The sequence below is a fragment of the Oenanthe melanoleuca genome, chromosome 1, assembly GCF_029582105.1.
Source record: "Oenanthe melanoleuca isolate GR-GAL-2019-014 chromosome 1, OMel1.0, whole genome shotgun sequence".
Lineage (NCBI taxonomy): Eukaryota > Metazoa > Chordata > Aves > Passeriformes > Muscicapidae > Oenanthe > Oenanthe melanoleuca.
Genome location: NC_079333.1, coordinates 42,837,047 through 42,855,579, shown reverse-complemented (window position 1 = coordinate 42,855,579; position 18,533 = coordinate 42,837,047). Strand labels below are relative to the sequence as shown.

Sequence of the window (18,533 nt, the reverse complement as noted above, 5' to 3'; positions counted from 1 at the left end):
ACTTATCAGCAGAATCTCTAGCAGCAAAGAAAGAAAAAACTGTCAATTTCCTCTTAAAATACTGCATCCAAATCATCTCTCCCCCAAGAGTAACAACTGTGAACTCTTACTCAAAAGTATCTGCCCACGTCCTAAGAGCAAAAGATGAAGCAATTGCTTTTGTGGGCCTTGAACGCCAAGTGATTTACGTTTACATTCCATCAGCTGAACTCTGCAAACAGCAGGTCAATAACTTGTGCAGTACTTTTCCCTGGCATCTCCAACTGCCAGTGCTCTGTCTTTTTGCTGGTTTTGCTCCCACGCTCAAGACACTTGTCTTCCTGTCTCTAAGATAAGCAGAGCTGAAAACACCTGCCTCAAAATGGAATTACTTCTACATTAACTGAATGTTTCAGCTGTTTCTGTTCTGCCTTTTCTGTCTTCCCCTCAACCCCACCCATGTAAATATTCCAGGTACACCAGTGAATGGATGTGGTTATTTCCATCATAACTATGATACCTAGTCATGCCACCTCCTTGCTTCCTCTTTCCAAGAAACTCCTGTGCTCTCACACAAATCACACCTCACGCATTTGACTGCCCTCTGTAGTTTTCTTCAGAACTACAAAGCCATTTTAACATTTCTGATGGACCCATCTAACTTTATCAACTAAAATATCTACACAATAGTATTCTGAATAGTTATGATGAAGCATATTCAGATGTCTAAGGAATCTGGTAATGTAGTTTTTATTGAAGAGTGGCAAATTCTACAGTTGGAAGACAGACATTTAAAGAAGAAATGGCAAAATAAATTGCTCCAGAAAGCAGGAGTAAATAAACAGTAAAAGAAAAGGTAAAACAGGATAGTTTCTAAGACTCAGTCTGCAAGAAACATGGGGTCATAAACACCAACAGGTCTGAAAAAACCTCCCCATATCTCTAAGCAATAAGAGGAAATCATTATTCCTTGTTTTAAAAAGATTTGTCTTTTAACCATGTTAGATGGTATAAAAAGCTTCTAGCTATCTCAATTTGTAGAAGTGTGCATAGTATGAGAAAACAGTATTATCAGAGATTACGTCAAACCTAACTGAGTATTACCTGAACTTAACAGAAGTGGTTTACTCTATGAGAAAGAAACTCCACTATGGAACCAGCGTGATCTGGCTGAAGCCACAGAACAACTCTTTAAAAGTGACCAGAATTTTAAAACAAAAAAGGTCAGTATTTCTAACATTTTAATTTAATTACTGACTTTGTCAAGAGTACTTACTCTTGAAACAGACACTTGGAAATGAGAGTTTATAAAACAGTAACAACAGCAGGAAGTGGCAGATTTTGCAGTTCATTGTACTATTAATATAAAAAGGAAGACAGGAAGGACACTCTGTCTTTAATAGCAAAGAAGCATGGAAAAAGCCCCAGACACTGCATAGGACAAGAAAAAAAACAAGTCAAAAACCCTAGATGCTTCTACTGAAGTGCTAAGTGATAGGACATTCCATCACAGCTTTTGGTGACATTTAAAACAGTAGATGACAATACACTTTATGAGGAGAATTACCAACTCTATGTAAGCAAATAATTGTCAGCTGCAGAACTGATATGCAATTATTGTACACAGCATTGGCTCTTAAACCCCTGCACAGAGATAAAATAGACAAATAAGTTTTTTAAGAGTTTCATAAAAGCAGTTCTTTGGCAAGGAGCAGAAACTGAACAAGGAAGTACAACTGCCTAAGGTGGCTTTTTTTTCCTACTGCTTGTAAATAAATAGGTTAGGGGCATGGAACAGCCATGTTAATCTTGAAGCATGTTCACTAGTAAGTCTTCATCTAATCAAGAAGTAACCAAATGCACTTTTATTCAGTATTGAAAATTTGTTCAGTAGACAAAAAGACACTGCAAGCATCCTCTCCAACTAGAAAAACTCTTGCTTGGCTTGCATTCATTCAGTATCACTTCAGTCCAGAGCTATCAAAAAGCCTATGAAGAAATAGCTAGAGCTCCTTTCCCACTCCTTCCCCCCCTCACTCCTTTCCTTTCTGGCAGTAGAAGAAGACCATCACTTTAAGAAGCCCCCAAAACAAGCAAACCCCAGGTCACATTCTAAGAAGAATTTTAGTTACAGAAGCAGAGTAAAAAAACCTAAAGGAACATTTTTAACTAGCAAGGCACGAAAGGCTTTCTTGGTAGAATCAAGAGCACTGTGGACTGATCGGCAAGGAAGTAAAATATTTTTAAAGCAGACACACGCTGCTTTAGCTTAGTTGGAAAAGCTCAAAATTAAAAGGTTGGTTGCACAAGCTAAGTCACAAAATCACTGGATTTTTCACCTGTTTCTTAAAACAAAAAAGGCCAGGACACAAACATGGGAGCTACTTTGAAACGGAAGTTAACTAATTTTGTGGACACAGAAAACATGCAATAGCAGCAGAAACAAAAATACTGAAACAACCTAGGTATGTGCTGCATGTGGTTATCATCTTTATGCAGGCATATTTGAGGTCACTTCCAATTTACTTCACAGATAATTTTTAAGGAATCACTAAAATAAATCTTTCAATGCCTGCATTTTCATTTTAATTATACAAAATACATCCTGAAGACATTAAGGTATTTCAGTATTTGTATAATAACAATTTTAATCCATTCAAATATAATTTCCTTCTCTTCTAGTGTGGTTTTATTTGGTTTTGGGTTTTTTTTTCCATTTTTAGAGTCATTCTTTAAGTTCCTCTTGACCCTCTACATGTGAAGAGTTTGAACCTCAGTGCAACAGAGTGTATAATCAAGCAGTAATCATCATCTTCAGGTTTTAAAAAAATTAAACACTTCCAACGAGTTTTGTTTTCACTTTTTATCTAAATTTATTTAGTTTTTTGAGAAGTGATTTTATCAGTTTTGTCTTTTTTTAAAAAGCTTGACTTGCACTTAGCTGTTTTCACAAATGGCTATTATGTCATAGAGAAACTAACTTGCTCAGTGAGTATTAGTTATGTTATGCCTAGTTATTATTTTTAATTATTTAAGAAATTATTAATTTTAATTTATTAACTTTTTAATACTAAAAGACACAAAAACCCTGCAATCACCTAAAGCCTTAGGAAAGAAAGAATGACAATGACCTCTGAGAACGCTAAGTCTCATAATCCAATATTAAAAATTATGTATGTCTACTTTTTAAAGTAGGTTCTGAAACTGGTACATAGGAAGCTAAGTGCATCCATGACTTTGAAAGGTGACTCAAGACATTAGAGAAAAAAACCTACTCTCCATGGCAGGAATAACACTGTTTCTTACTCCCAGGAACACCCTAAAGGAGAGGAAAGGCACTTTGCAGCAGATGGATTACTTGCAGTAATCCAATTACTTGTCATTCTGAGAGTCACTGTAATTTTCATTACCCACAAGTTTAATGTTTTTGTTGCAAGAAAAGAAGAAAAAATCCATTATGAGTTATTGAAAAATTATGCATTCAAATCAGTGTAATATTTATTTTTTGAAATTATGATTTAGTATATAGATAGGTACAAGTAATAAGGAGTTTTCATTTATTACAACTACAAATGTATAGCAATATTGATAGGTGTATGACATTTACAATATAAACTGCTTAATACACAGCTCATACCAATAAGACCTATTTATTTTACAACTGTTTGTAAAAAAGCATTTGCTAAAATTCTTATGCGACACACAATAATTAGTTGTAAAACACAATGCTGGAATCAAATGACAATTTTTTTCTGCATTACTTCTTTCATTAAGTTTATTTCAGAATGCAATAATGGCTCTCCCAAAACCTCTCTTTCAGCAGCACTCCTTTAAAGCAAAATCTAGTAATTTCCAAGGAAACACCGTAACAACTGAACAAAACAACCCATAATTTACCAATTGTGGCCCAGTGGGTTGTCAGTGACATTTTCCAGTCTAAACTTCTTTTCTAAAAAACCAGAACTCCTTGAGCATAATCACCTCAAAAAAAATCTAAAGAAACTTCAAACCTAAATATTATATCAACTAAATATTCTCAAGTATTTGTGTCCTGAGCAACTTTAGCACCTATAGCATACACTAGAAGAACTTCCACTTCCATAGTTTGACTTCCATGTATTCACAGAATCCCAGAATGGTCTGGGTTGGAAGATCACCTAGTTCCAATCCCTTCTGCCGCAGTCCACTAGACCAAGCTGCTCAGGGCCCCATTCAATCTGGCCTAGAACACTTCCAAGGGTAAGGCATCCACAACTTCCCTGGGCAACCTGTTGCAGTGCCTCACTACCCTTTACAGTGAAGATTTTTTTTTCCTAATATCTAATCTAAACCTACTCTCTAAATCTAAACCCATTTCCCCCTGTCCCATCACTACGTGCTCTTGTAAATAGTCTTGTCCCATCATTCCTGTAAGTTCCCTTCAGTTACTGGAAGCTCACAATTATGTCACCCCAAAGCCTTCACTTTTCCAGAATGAACAACTCCAGCTCCCTCAGTTCTTCCTCAAAGGAGAGGTTCTCCCTCCCTCTGATCATCTCAATGTCCCTCCTCTGGACTCACTCCTATAGGTCCCTGTGCTGGGCCCCCAGAGCTGATGCAGCACTGCCGGTGGGGTCTCACAGAGGAGAGAAGAGGGGCAGAATCCCCTCCCTGACCCTGCTGTCACCACTGGATGCAGCCCAGGACATGTTTGGCTTTCTGGGCTGAGTGCACATGTTCAGCCTCTCACACAGCAGCACCACCAAGCCCTTGTCAGCAGGGCTGCTCTCCATCTGTTCACCCCCCAGCCTGTATCCCCCAGCCATACTGGGGGATACCCCAACCCAGGTGCACCATCCTGCACTTGGTCTTTGTCCTTCATCTGGACTTCTTTAAGTTAAGACTTTGACATAGCTGAGATCACCATGAACTCACTTCAAGCTTGTCCAGTCCCTCTGCATGGCATCCCATCATCAAGGTGTGTTACTGCACCCTCAGCTTGGTGTCATAGGCAAACACACTGTGGATGCACTTGGTGCCTTTGTCTGTTCCTTAATGAAGACATCAAATAACACCAGTCCAAACATGGACCCCTGAGGGGCACCACTTATCACCACTGTTTATCAGGACTCTGAACCTGATACTCTGGTTTATAAGGACTCTGATCCACTACCAACTGGATGCAACCAACCAACCAATTCCTAATCCACCTAACAGTCCACCTGTTGAATCCATCACTTTCCAATTTGCAGAGAAGAACATTGTGCAGGACAATGTCAAAGGCTTAACAAAATTCCAGATAAACATCTATACTCTTTCCCTTATCCACTGGTCTAGTTACTCTGTAACTGTGAAAGCTACTTGGCTGGTCACACAGGATTTTTCCCTTAAGAGCTTCCCTTACTAATACCCCAAACTCCTCACACTGTGAACATTTGAAACCTACCAGTTAAAAATTACACCTAATTATCATTCCAAAACAGATGCACACAAGTTAAGCTTCTCACAGCCTATTAGAGTTGCACAGTACCATATATTTTGATAAAAGAATTAAGAACTTGCTTGCATAAAATCTGCTGCCAGAAGTGAATGAACCAAAACAATGTTCCCCGATTTTAAAGGTTCTCACAATAATGCACCAACCTGAAACTACTTATTAAGATTCCTGGTACTGCAAACTGCTCCTCCTCTCTAAATTAAACCAGAACATACAACTTGCTACTCATATTCTTGTCATTCTCAAATACATACCTAAACACAAAATACAACAATAAGTGAACAAATACAATATATTCTGTCATTAAAGTACAAAGTTGTCATTCAACCTCAAAATTACATGCTTGTTTCACAATTCGATGTGCAGTGTAAGTTATACTGGTTTTGTGGGAATGTCTCATGTTCAAGGTTAATTTCTTGTACTTTTGTTTCTTCAATGCATTCAATGTTTCTTCAAGTCTTTCCATGGCTTCTGGGCATGCCTATGTTTTTAGCAGCTTGAAAACCTATCCTGTCCCTTTTGGTACAGCTGTGGCAAAAAAATAACGCTTATGTTACGTATCCAGTTAGGCTGTTCACACACAGCACATAAATAGGAACAGCCATCCCCAAGAGAATCAGAGCTCAGTGTCCAGGGAGAAAATACAAGCACGCATGATGCAACATTAAAGAACTTTACAACACAGCATTGCAATGCCTCTTCTCTTGGACCACTGTTTCTTAAAAATGGGAAGAGATGAAAATGAGCCCCAAGCAATGTGTAGCACTGGGGCCACTCACATATTCAAGTGTGCATTTCAAAACCAGAAACATAAATTTGCTAGTAAAACAGCACTATCAGAACATTACCCCATAAACTCAGCGTAGAACATACCAAGCAAAAGAACCCAAATAACAAATCCCCAAAATCCCCATAATTCTATATCCTCCCCTGAAATATTTAGTATTTCAGGGGTATCCTATTATACTATGAATACTGTGCTTAACGTTTAAACCTTCCAGCCAGCATTAGCAATAGTTCAGAGCTAAGCTGGCTCTGCAAAATGTAAAAGACACCAGTATCACTATTTTTAAAACACAATTACTACTATCTTAACAGTCTTAAAAATAAATGAAGAATAAATCAAGTAAATAAAATGAAAGGATAAAATTTAACACATGGAAGGATGAAAGTAATGATTTTTTTGAATCCTGTGCTATACAATGGAGATGAGACATAGTAAAAGCACACAGCCAAAACTGTAACCAGTTAGAGCCTTCTCACAGCAAAGTTGAATCTCTATGTTCTGCATGTTTTTTAATGTTTCAACTGCATACAAGTGAGCTTTTATATAAAACTCCATAACTTAAAGGAGGAGCAAAGCCTCTGTAATGTGCTTGCTATTAATACACTTCAGAAACAATCAAGAGCAAAAATAAAAAATATCAGCAAAATTTAATTCCAATTACACTTTCATTACTAACAAATAGGTATTGCTATTACAGCAACATCAAAAAGAGATAGTAGCAAAAGGTCCGCTGCATATAGTTTTTTTTCTCACAGGAATTAATATCATTTTTAGAAGTCTCTGTTACTCATGTCTTCTTAGAGGTAAACCCCCCTACTATTAGTAATGGGATAAGCTAAGGAACTATTAATGTTTATTTAATTTTAATTTATAGGTAAAGAAGTCATTACCTGCTTGTATTCACCAACGCAGTTCTGACAGCAGAATCTTTTCTGCTGACCATCAATAGTAAGGACATTGTTTCCAGCTCCTTTACTGGGCAAATACTCGCCACAATGCTCACAGCAATTCATTATTAAACCATTTGCCATCCTGTACCTATTGAAGCAATGGTCACTGCACAGCTTATGAGTCATATTTTTAAAGCTAACTTCGTGACGAATCTAAAAAATAAAAATGAAAAAGTATTATATCACTAGACAAGCACAGAGTTGCCTGAAACTAGCAGACCAGTCAAAAGCCTTACATTCAAATAACTATATCACTATTTAAAAGTCTGAAATGACCACAAAAATATTCAAACAGAATGTTTCTGTAGTCTCTAAAGTTCTAGGAAAACACTCTTAGACTCAGCTACCCTTTAGCCTAGAAGGAAAGACCAGAGGGAAGGATGTGGTAATTGCATATGAGAGCAGAATGCCAATTTATGAAATTTTATGATATGGTCAATTTCCAGGTGAAGAATCTGTCATATGAAGATTGGCCACACAATATGCTGCGTGAAGCAGTAGCCTGAACTATGCTGGGCTCAGTAATCAAGAAGGGATCAAGAAAAAATACATACATTCATGAGAATTTAAAATTATACATATTCTACAGATCTCTAAAACCACTTGCATTATCTTTCAAAATAGACAGTTAAAAAAAATAGGTAATGTAGTGGATTAAGACATTTTTATCAGTATTTCTTTTATGTGAGAAATCTGGGTCATAATTACAAGATTCTATGCCTAATAGAACACAGTATTAGCAAAAGGTTCTTCAAGTTCTTAAACAAGTAACAACCTCTTGGAATGTTTTCTTCCTTTACCTGCTCTTTGTGAATTATTAAGCCTGCATATTTTAATCTCTCAAAATACTGAAGATATTACATTTTTTTCATTTCTCTTATTTCAATATATAAGCTATTAATATGTCATTATTGAGAAAGACAAAAAACAGTCAACCAGACCTCAGTTAGTTTACCACAGATTGTGCATCTTGATTTATTCAAGGCTCCTTTTGAGGGATTCTGTTTATCTTCATAGAAGGATAAACACGATGTACTGCAAAACTCCTGGAAAGACTCACTTGAATCTACTTGAGCAACAATGGTACCTTTCATTGTTGTTATATCTCTGAAATACAAAAAAAAAAAAAAAAAATTTAAAAATGTTGTGCTTATGAATAAATATGTATATAAACAAGAACACATGTTGTAAGATTCATTCTTCCTTTCAAGGCTTATATTTCAAAACAGTTTTAGTGTACAGTTGTTAGTCACAGGATTAATACTAAGTCTGATAATACTTTTACAACTACTCTAAGTCCTTACTGTGTAAACCCCTATATTTTTATTTAACTTTCAGTTCCTTTTTCCCATTAAATTATTCTAGAACTAAGCAGTATTAATGCACCATTAGATGTAGTTATGGCAAACTCAATTTTATACAAAAAACTAGCACAGCAAATCTGAAATGGCCATTTTACAGTGGCTTTTCCTTTTACACAAAAGCTATATGTAAGTTTCATACGAAAAATTCAGGTTTATAATAAAAAGCAAGAAATGGTCTTTATTTGTAGGTACCTCCACCATTTCCACTATTAATCTCAGAACAGGTTGACAGGAAGGAAGAAAGTTGTTTTCTTGTATTTCTCAAACATATATTATAAACAACCAAAAAGCTTAGAACTCCATCACAAAAGTGCCTAGAAGTTTTATCATTCAACATTTACAAAAGTTAATTCCATCATTCCTATAAAGAGTTCCAAAGCATCTGAGCACTACATGCAGTTGCCCATGGAATTGTGCCAATTTAACACTTTAAACCTGAAAAGCACTCATCAATAAAAGTAATTTGAAATCAAACAAACCTTGTTCTAACCAAACAGACTTACACTGTCCCAAACTAATACACACTATATATCAGAAGGAGAAATAAAAGCCTCCCCTTTTGCCTTCTAAAAAAAAAAAAACCCACAAAAATCTAAAACCTATTACTGACATATAGGAACAACTATTGGGCAGAATATATAAAAAAATTGATTGGGCACATCTGTATCACCAGATGGAAAACACATGCCCCACAATCTCACACCTATAAGCTTTAAAACTAAGATGGGTAAAAAACACTGGGAAAACAGTGAAAAAACAGGGAAAACCAGGAAAATGTTTGTTTCCCTAGACACATTTCCTTGAAAATAAACTGAATATGCAGGATATTATTTCTTTCAATAGTGTATTTTTACTGAGTGTCAAGGAAAAAATATCAATAGCTTGCATCTGAATACTTGCCATTAATCCACCACAGTGGACCATCATGTAAAAAAGTTTTTTTTCACTAGTTTAAATCTGGGATTGAGCAAAGACCATGCTCTCTGGAGCACACACTAACAAAGGCAGTCTTTATTGCAAGCCTTCTTTAGTTCAGCAAAAATTCATCCTTTAACCAGTGTCCCTACAGCACGTACCAGACTGAGAATATGAAAAAGTGCAAAAAGCTCAGTAAACAGTACACTGAAAGAAAAAGATAGTACAGCCACAGTCTGTACACTTAACACTACAAAAACACAATTACAGAAGACTTACCTTTGGCTATTTCAAGTCTAGCAAATCATGAAAAACTAAGTCAAACCTAATCAGTAATTTAAAACAAGTCACTTCTAGCTATTCTTGTTACTCCCTCAGTATCTTAAAAATACAAAATTGCCAGTTGCCCCACTATGGGGAAAACCTAAGCCTTCTCCTTTCCCCCATGACCAAGAGTGGAAGAACTCCCAAATTACTTCCAGCTTCTTGCAAGTATGACTTTCTCATCCTTTTAAAGCCTCTTGATTTTACATCTTCATCTATCAAAATGAGTGCTTTCTACACAACACAAGGTCCACCTTTTCATAAAGGACTTCACATATTAAGTATATCTTGTCACAAGGTATGTCACAACTTAGGCACCTCGTCCTTTTTTTAAAAAAAAATATATCTGTTATTTTTAGTGTACTGGATTTCAATAAAACAATATCCCATACAGAATTCAAAAGCTGGTAATATTTGGATACACATAGTAAATTCAACATTTCCAAAGACTAAAGCTACACTACATAAAGCACTTACATAGATTTTATATCATTAATAGAGCAACTCTCATGCATGCATAAGAAACTTAAGTATTACCATATTTAGGTGTTAGAGTAAAACAAAATTAAAAACTCACTTTCTGCACATGACACAAAGTTTCTTTGGAGCAGGTTTGTGTGAAAATGATGAGAGGCAGGTGGTGGAACAGAAAAGGTGAGCTGATCCTTTCCGCTGATACGCAGTCTGTCCCTTTTGCAAAGGCTTTTTGCAGTTCGCACATGTGACTTTAACCTGCTTAGAAGGCTGTTGCTGGGCAGAAGGCTGAAAAATTTGCTTAGGAAGTGATGCTACAGGTGACAAGGAATCCACACCTGGTTGCTTCTGATTCCTAGGAAAGGAAGCTGACTGGGATATCCAAGAATCTTGAAGACAAAAAACCCAAACATAAAAGTAAATTAAGAGACACATATGTATGTACAGAATAGTATTCACAGATCTATGATCATAAGATCATTATTCTGTAGGAATGACCACAGAAGAATTATATTTTAAATTCAGGTTTAATGTAAAAAATCCTGTTTCATGGTACCACTCTCGATTTCTATAAAGCTTCAGATCATGAAAAATTTCAGGATGGTTCCATCCCACATCTAGTGACAGGTTTTGCAGCACTTGCACTGAGTTTGCAAGCTGGCAATCTTATCTTCAGACAAACAGAACTGCAATTTAAAAAAAAGAGACCAACAGACAATATAGAATTTCTAAACCAATGTCTGAAACAATCTCTGCAAATTTAGATCTGAAACTTCCATTAGTTATTTTGTTCTAAAGCTTTAACAAGCACAATGTGTTCAGCCACAGTGATAAACCCTAGAACTCGCTCCTAGTCCAGCCTGCAGCCAGAGAACTATACTGTAGCAGCAAACTTGCAAAGTCATGAGAGACACACCTTCCTCAGCAGTAATCAATGGATCTAGAAAATAATATTTTATTAAGTTCTGGCAGAACACAGATCCATGCCCCCATGTTTCAGACTCCACAATTTTTGTATCCTCATTTTTGAAAATAAACTACCACGAACAAAGTAATTTTTTCCCAATCTTCTGTAACAAACTGGTATGTGGATAAGTCACATACAAGAATGTAAGCAAAACATTTTTTCTGAAAGAAATACATCTATGAAGATCATATGTTAAACTACATGCTCTGTATCTTGGTCTGGAGAGAAGATATACTTCTGGGGGAGGGAAGAAATCCCCCAACGAATTGTCATTTCAAGGCTTTTCTCGGAATTTAAGCTTTCATTTAAAGTGATTATTATCAGAATTTAGAAATATTTGCCTTCTGAAGACGATCACTAGTAATACATTACTTAAGCATGATTTAAAACTGAATAGAGTCAATTTTGCATTAAACATTTGAACAAATTTTCAATAGTGTGCCACTTATACCAAATACTGTGACAGCACTTGGGACTTACCTAGTCTTGAATGTCTTACTGCAGCGATCCAGAATATTTCTGGAGTGTTATTAGAACTAATACACAACTAATACCCAAATATAAGAAAGATGATTTTAAATTCTATGACTTCAAATAAAAAAAACATCTACCTACAGGTATGGGCAACTGCCCATACTTTATTCTTAAGGGAAATTAATTATTTTGGTCCATAATTCTTATTAAATAGAAAAAACCCTTTCCTCCTATTTTCTGCATTCCTCTCTTTCCCCAAAGGATTTTATTAACCACACATTCTGATGCATAGTTTTAAAATACATCTAGGGATAAAGTTCCAAGAACACATGTTAGTGCAAGAGACAACATACATTCCTCAGCAGGGAAAAGATAATTTTCTGGTTGGACATATTAGCAATTAAGGATGTCCTCCTACTCAGGCATTTAAGACAAGCTAGAAATTTACCTGTTGTAGTGCTTGAGAGTAAACAGAAGAGCTGGAATGAAGAGGTAAAGGGAAAAGGACACAAAACAAAACACATTTTTCTTTAAAGCATTAAAGACATTTACCTTTGAAGGCATGAAAATCCTTACTGATAAACTAAGACAGGCTACCAGAGTGCTTAGAATTAAATTCCAACTTAAGTGCCCTCTTCAAACTTTTCTATACTTCTACTTGTTCAAATACACTAATATCCTGGTAGCACCTTAACACCTCAAAACATTTAAAGATCCTCCTCTTTTCTCTTAAATTTCAAGTGAAAACACATTGCCTCTCTCATCAAGAATGCACAGCATGTGCAACAGAGCTACATCTGCCTGTAATTCCAGTAGCACTCAACTGCCACTCATGAAAACTTGAGTTTGCTACTCATTTGGATTTGAAACTTTCAGCACCACTAACACCTAATTAAGGCAGGTAATGATATCTCATTGAGGTTAGTTCAATTATTCCTTATTTTCTTAAGGCCTCGGATAGCATCTCCAATACTTTGTTGCATTTTCTCCTTCTGCAACCATACCAGAAGAACATCTAAAAATCTTTACTTTTTTTTTTTCTTTTACTTTTTCCATATCCCTGCTTCATAGATACCCATTTTTATATTATGCCTTTTCTTCACAGCTCACTTCTCAACCATGTTACCCTCCTTTGCCTTAAGCTCTCTACAAAGGATCTGTAAAACAGTTTTCATGTCCTTGAACTGAGGAGTATCACATTTCCTTAGTTCATTACTGGTGAGTTTTTGTACCTCAATGCCTTATGTCTTCATCCTTCAGGTTCCTACCTGGAATTCTGTAATGGCCAAGTTTGTGAGACTATACAGTTTTATGTTCAACTACTCCTTACTGTTACAGCTTTTCAGGTTGCTCCCCTTCTTTCTTACTCATTCCTGCTCTAAAGTGCTATAAAATTATACTTTCCTGTCATTTATATAATTTATTCGCAGAGCCATCTTGCAAAAATTAAATCTTTTTTAAAAAGCTGAAAAAACATGTGTCAGTATAACTTGAGGCAGAGGTGGGGGAAAAAAAACAGTACAGAAGTTTAACATAGGTATGCAGCTCTTGAAACATGCTGAGCTACATACAGTTGCATTAATAACCTGGTTCAGATCAGGGCAATTGTCAAATGCATCCTCAATTTACCAGGTGTTGGCTCTTTCTCTGAAGAATTTTAAAGCACATTTCTCTCCATTGAGAGAAACAAAACCTAAGTTCCACTCCAAAGCACATTTACAGGGACTTCATCTACCTGGACCTCTTCCAAGACCTTTGATATGGTCCCCCACAATGTTCTTGCTGCTGAATTGGAGACGTATATATTTGATGGATAAGGAACTGGCTGGATGACTGCATACCAAGAATTACAGCTCAATGGCCCAATGTCCAACTGGAAACCAGAAACAAGCTGTGTTCCTCAAGGATCTGTACTGGGACAGATATTGTTTAGTATTTTTTTTCAACAACACAGTGAGATTAAGCAGACTCTCAGCAAGTTTACTGGTAACACCAAGCTAAGTGGTGCAATTGACAAGCCAGGGGGAATAGGATGCCATCCAGAGGGACCTTGACAGCCTGCATGAATGAGCCCATGGAAAACTCAAGAGCCCAACAAGGCCAAGTGAAAAGTCACTCAGGGCAATCCTCAATATCAATACAAACTCAGGGCTGAATGGGTTGAGGGCAGCCCTGTGGAGAAGGACTGGTTAGATGGAAAATCAGACATGAGCCAGAAACCTGTGCTTACAGACCAAAAAGTCACTTGTATCCTGGTCTGTGGTGATTCTGCCCCTCTGCCCTGTTGAGACCCCACCTAGAATACTGCATCTAGCTCTGAGGTCCCCTGTACAATGCAGAAATGGGCCTGTCAAAGCACACAAAAGAGGGTCACAAAAAGAGACAGAAGGCTTGGGCACCTCTCCTTTGAAGAAAAGCAGAGTTGGGAGTTGTTCAGTCTGGAGAAGGCTGGAGAGACCATACTGTAGTCTTTAAACATATAAAGGGGGGTTACAGAAAAAGATGCAGTGAGATTTGTTAGCAAGACCTGTATTAATAGGTCAAGAGGCAGTACATTTAAACTGAAAGAGGGTGGGCTTACATTGGACATGAGGCATTAATTCTTTTACAATGAAGGTAGCAAGACACAAGAACAGGTTACCCAGAAAAGCTATGGATGCCCCATCCATGACTATTCCAGGTCAGGTTGGATGAGGATTTGAGCAACCTCATCCAGTGAGAGATGCCACAACAGGGTGAATAGATGAAGTGATCTTTGAATGTCCTTTCCAATCCAAACTCTATTATGGGCACTCCAATGCTTAATGGGGACATCAGAGTCTAAATTAATGTGTTGGACTGACGTTTCTCTGTTATGCACCTACTGCTTCAGGTAGAGAAGAGGTACCTTCTCAGGGCGATACAGAAGAAATCTTCCAAACCACTATATAATCACAGAATCATTTAGGTTGGAAAAGATGTCTGAGATCATCATATCCAACCATTAACCCAGCACTTCCACTAATCCATGTCTGAGTGTCACATTTACACTTCTTTTAAATATCTCCAGCTTTGGAGACCACTTTCTTGGGCAGCCTGTTCCCATACTTACTAATCCTTTCAGTGAATGCATGTTTTCTAATGTATTATGCCACTGAGTATATTTTATTCTAGTCACAGATGAAGTAGTGATGGGCATGAAGGGAATTAAGATCATTCATACATACTAAGCTAAAAGACTAATCAGTGCCACTGCCAAAAATACTTCAATCAAATATTATATATACAATTTATCTTACGATTTATTTTCACCCTTTAAGGAAACATTCAAAATTGCAACTTACCAGGATTATGATGAGTCACAGATTCTCCATTTTGAAATACATCTCCAGCCACATTCATTCTACCAGGATTGAAAGGTCCTACACCAGTCTTGGTCTGTGAAGTCAAAGATGGGGTGTATGTTTGCAAATTAAGATCAAAATTATCTGACTGCAGTCCGTTAGATACATCTCCCAAGCTGGCATTCTGCAGTGACGTTACATGTGTAATCATTAGGTTCATGTCACGCCCGTCAGCATGTTTTTCTAAATGACTGCCACTGACAGAGCTTATAGCACCTATTTCTAATGTAGTAACATTAGCAATCTGAATTTCAGAGTCTGGTTCTGTGGTTATACCACAATTACCTATTCCTGAATTTACCTTACTTCTTGAAAAACTGGAAGGTGAGAATTCCATATCGTTGGTTCTATTTTTACACTCTGGTAGTCTTCGCTCATTAAAACTGGAAGCATTCTTTTCTTGTCCTTGATTTGTTTCAATGTCTTCTTCATCATCAATAATAATAGTTTCACTTATACTCCCCTTTCGAGAATTTAAGTCTTTGGGGGAAGGAAGCATTTTGCAATCATTTCCTTTAAGTTCTTCATTTTTAGATGATGTAAATGCAGTGTTCCTTTGGTCTGCTATCAGCGATGTAGAATTTTGAGGAGGTTGTATAGGTTCGATAAAAACTACATCATCGTCATCTTCTATAGGCGAGTTTTGGAATTTATTAGGTCTAGAAACTAAAGAACTTGGTGGCCCTCCAAATGTATTTCCTACATTTGCAAGACCTGCTGCCATGGTGGTATTCCCTAGTAGACTAGGAATATGTTCAGACAAGTCTAATCCTCCCAGAGGACTTCTGTCCATTCCAGATCTGCTGTTTGAAGAAAAACATAAAGCAGGAAAAAAATCACATCCAACTTTAGAGTTAGACACAACTTTCCAGTAACAGTTCTTAAAAATAACTACAGAATTAATAGTTCCAGGTTTTACTTTATTGTCGTCCTGAGATAACATGAAGGAAAATTAAGTTTTTCTATGCTCTTCTTTGAATGTCTTAACATCCATTTACTTTCTAATCCTATACTAGCAAAAAAATATAGAATCACTACACATCACAATGTCTTATCAATACATACACACACAGGAAACAGGATTTTCAGTGCTATTTATTACATGATCCTGATCTCTCAGACCCTTTCCCACCCCACATATGCAAGCAATGATCTTCTAACACTGCTTTGCTAGACTACAAAGCAAGATTAAGAGTTAGGTACACAGAAAGAAAAACTGAATTCCTATTAAATTTCAGCCCTATTAGGAACATTAATGACTTTGAAATTCAATGGATTTCCCCCAGCCCCACACTGCCAAAGCTCCTTTGATAGCCACAAGATGACTGGAACAAAGTAAAAAACAGATATATAGGAAACCCTTGTACATTACAGGAATATATACATTTTTGAGAACCAGAAAGTGGACAGCAACCTCTCATTTGTAGCCACTACAGACTGGCAGCTCCTTTGAAGTCCTGACTTACTAGCTCATGCTCCTGCAACTCTCAGTGACTTTGCCTTATTTCTTTTAAGAGCAAGCAGTGTTTATTCAGGCTATTTCCCAACAGCTACTTTGCCTGGGGACATCAGTTTGCTTTTAGTAATTGTTCAGTTTGGGGAATCTGTTCCTCATAACTGTCAATTCAACCATGAATTAAAAATTGTAAATGTCAACCTGGATATAATCAAAGGTAAAAGACCTAAGATGGCTCTAAAAAACAGCCTTACTAAACATCAGTAAGTTAAACTGATCTTGATATAACACTACAAGAAAAATACAGACATAATCATAATTTGGATATATCTTTGGAGTATACGCTGCTGTGTGACATCACTGAGTTTGTGTGGAAGGTTAAAAGTACCTATTCTGTGCTTTTTAATAAAATCTTTATACAGGAAGGCAAATACAAGAAGTAGAAATATCCTGCTTATCTATACTTACCCATCCAGATATCCACTGCAATCTCTTTACCTTAATAAGCTGCTCCAAGCACTTTTATTTTCTTTCCTGTGGGGAAATTGCTCTTGTACCAACTTGCTGCCTTTCACAATAGTACTGTGGTCTGAAACAGGATTAAAACAAACATTAGCTACCCAAAATGATTTCCTCATCTCAAGCATCCTCTGCCAGCTATGTTCCTTAAACCAACTTTCTTCTAAATTTACAGTTTAAGTTTCAACCTGAGTTTCAGCACTATGATCCTACAGTAAGAGAGAATGTGAGTCTATTCTATTCTATAATCCCTGCTCTGAATAAAGCAGCTAAAGTACTGTTTGAGATCTACTGTGTCACATCACATACCCAGAAGGCTTTATAGAGGGGAAAAATATGCCATGTTTGGTAAGAGACAGACACACAGAAGTGCAATTGAGTAATCAAACATTAGAATGCAGAAGCATATCTGTAATGGAATATTAAGGAAATAAATAATTCAAGTAAATTAAGCAATTGAGAAAAAAAATTCGAGCAACTACATTTCCTTTTTTTATTGGGTCAACCTCCTTACTGCCTACTGAAGAATATAATATGCTAAAATTAAAATATAAAAGGAAAACTACAGGACATACAATCAGGCCTACAATGAAATATAAACCTTACACTGCTAATATTTTTCAACTTGCATATATGCACTGCAGTGATACTTATCACAGATCCATGCATCAATAGCCTGTATTAACACATGTGATCACTCACAAGAGACTGAAAATGTTCGAAGTTCAAGCATCTATTTATTCTTTAGGTTTTATAACAGTCATTAGGTTTTCCAGAACTTGGCAGCACTTTTAAAAGAGAGAGCATCAACTTGTGTAGTAATCTACTGTTTGAGGACAGCCCTTAAAATCCCCAGACAGTAAAGATGCCCAGAGGAATAAAGCTCAAATATTCTTCTACACATTTACACTATTTAAGCCCTGCTGTCCATTAACTGAGCAGGAATGGGGGACTAGGACCAAACAGTAAAGCTGTGAACCAGATTAATCCTAGAAGAGAAGCAACCATCTTTTAATTCCTTCCTATGTTAGCCTTACAGCCAAATGCCATTATGTAATAGAATTTGAACCACAATAAAGGTAACATTGAATTGGAATGAACGAAAGTTTCTCACCAAAAAAAACTGGATAATCAATACAGTTGGCTTGTACCTCCCTGGAAATCAGTCAGTTACACTGAAGATTATTTTAATCCAATATTCTCTTTCACTTTTACTTTTTCCTCTAGGGCTGAACAACTTCAAGATGAGATCTTTCTGCATCTCAGATTTTGCTGAAAATAATTAATTCAATTTTTAAAGTTTCTTTCTCTACAAGGACAAAAGCATCACAAGCACATAAAGCTTTTGATACATAAAGTTTTACATATACTTGAACAGATGTGAGCAGAGAAAAAAATGAGACTATGCCAAGACAACACCCCAGTCCTGACTCAAAACCTTTATGATTCCTATTTTCACAAATCC

General features: G+C 36.6%; 1 protein-coding gene across 13 annotated transcripts in view; it reads right to left on the bottom strand.

Annotated features, from left to right (window-relative positions):
* ZMYM2 (zinc finger MYM-type containing 2) overlaps positions 1-18,533 on the bottom strand; it is an 84,823-nt gene that overhangs the window by 48,880 nt on the left and 17,410 nt on the right. For 5 of the 13 annotated variants that reach the window (XM_056492779.1, XM_056492852.1, XM_056492787.1 and 2 more), the window contains 5 exons: positions 17,018-17,138; positions 15,034-15,896; positions 10,373-10,658; positions 8,134-8,299; positions 7,133-7,345 (listed from right to left, as the gene is read on the bottom strand). In XM_056492779.1, the coding sequence (XP_056348754.1) occupies positions 7,133-7,345; positions 8,134-8,299; positions 10,373-10,658; positions 15,034-15,886 (1,518 nt within the window). In that variant the 5' untranslated portion in view covers positions 15,887-15,896; positions 17,018-17,138. The remainder of the gene's footprint in view (positions 1-7,132; positions 7,346-8,133; positions 8,300-10,372; positions 10,659-15,033; positions 15,897-17,017; positions 17,139-18,533) is intronic. The other 8 variants (XM_056492843.1, XM_056492878.1, XM_056492832.1 and 5 more) reach the window with 5 other exon arrangements.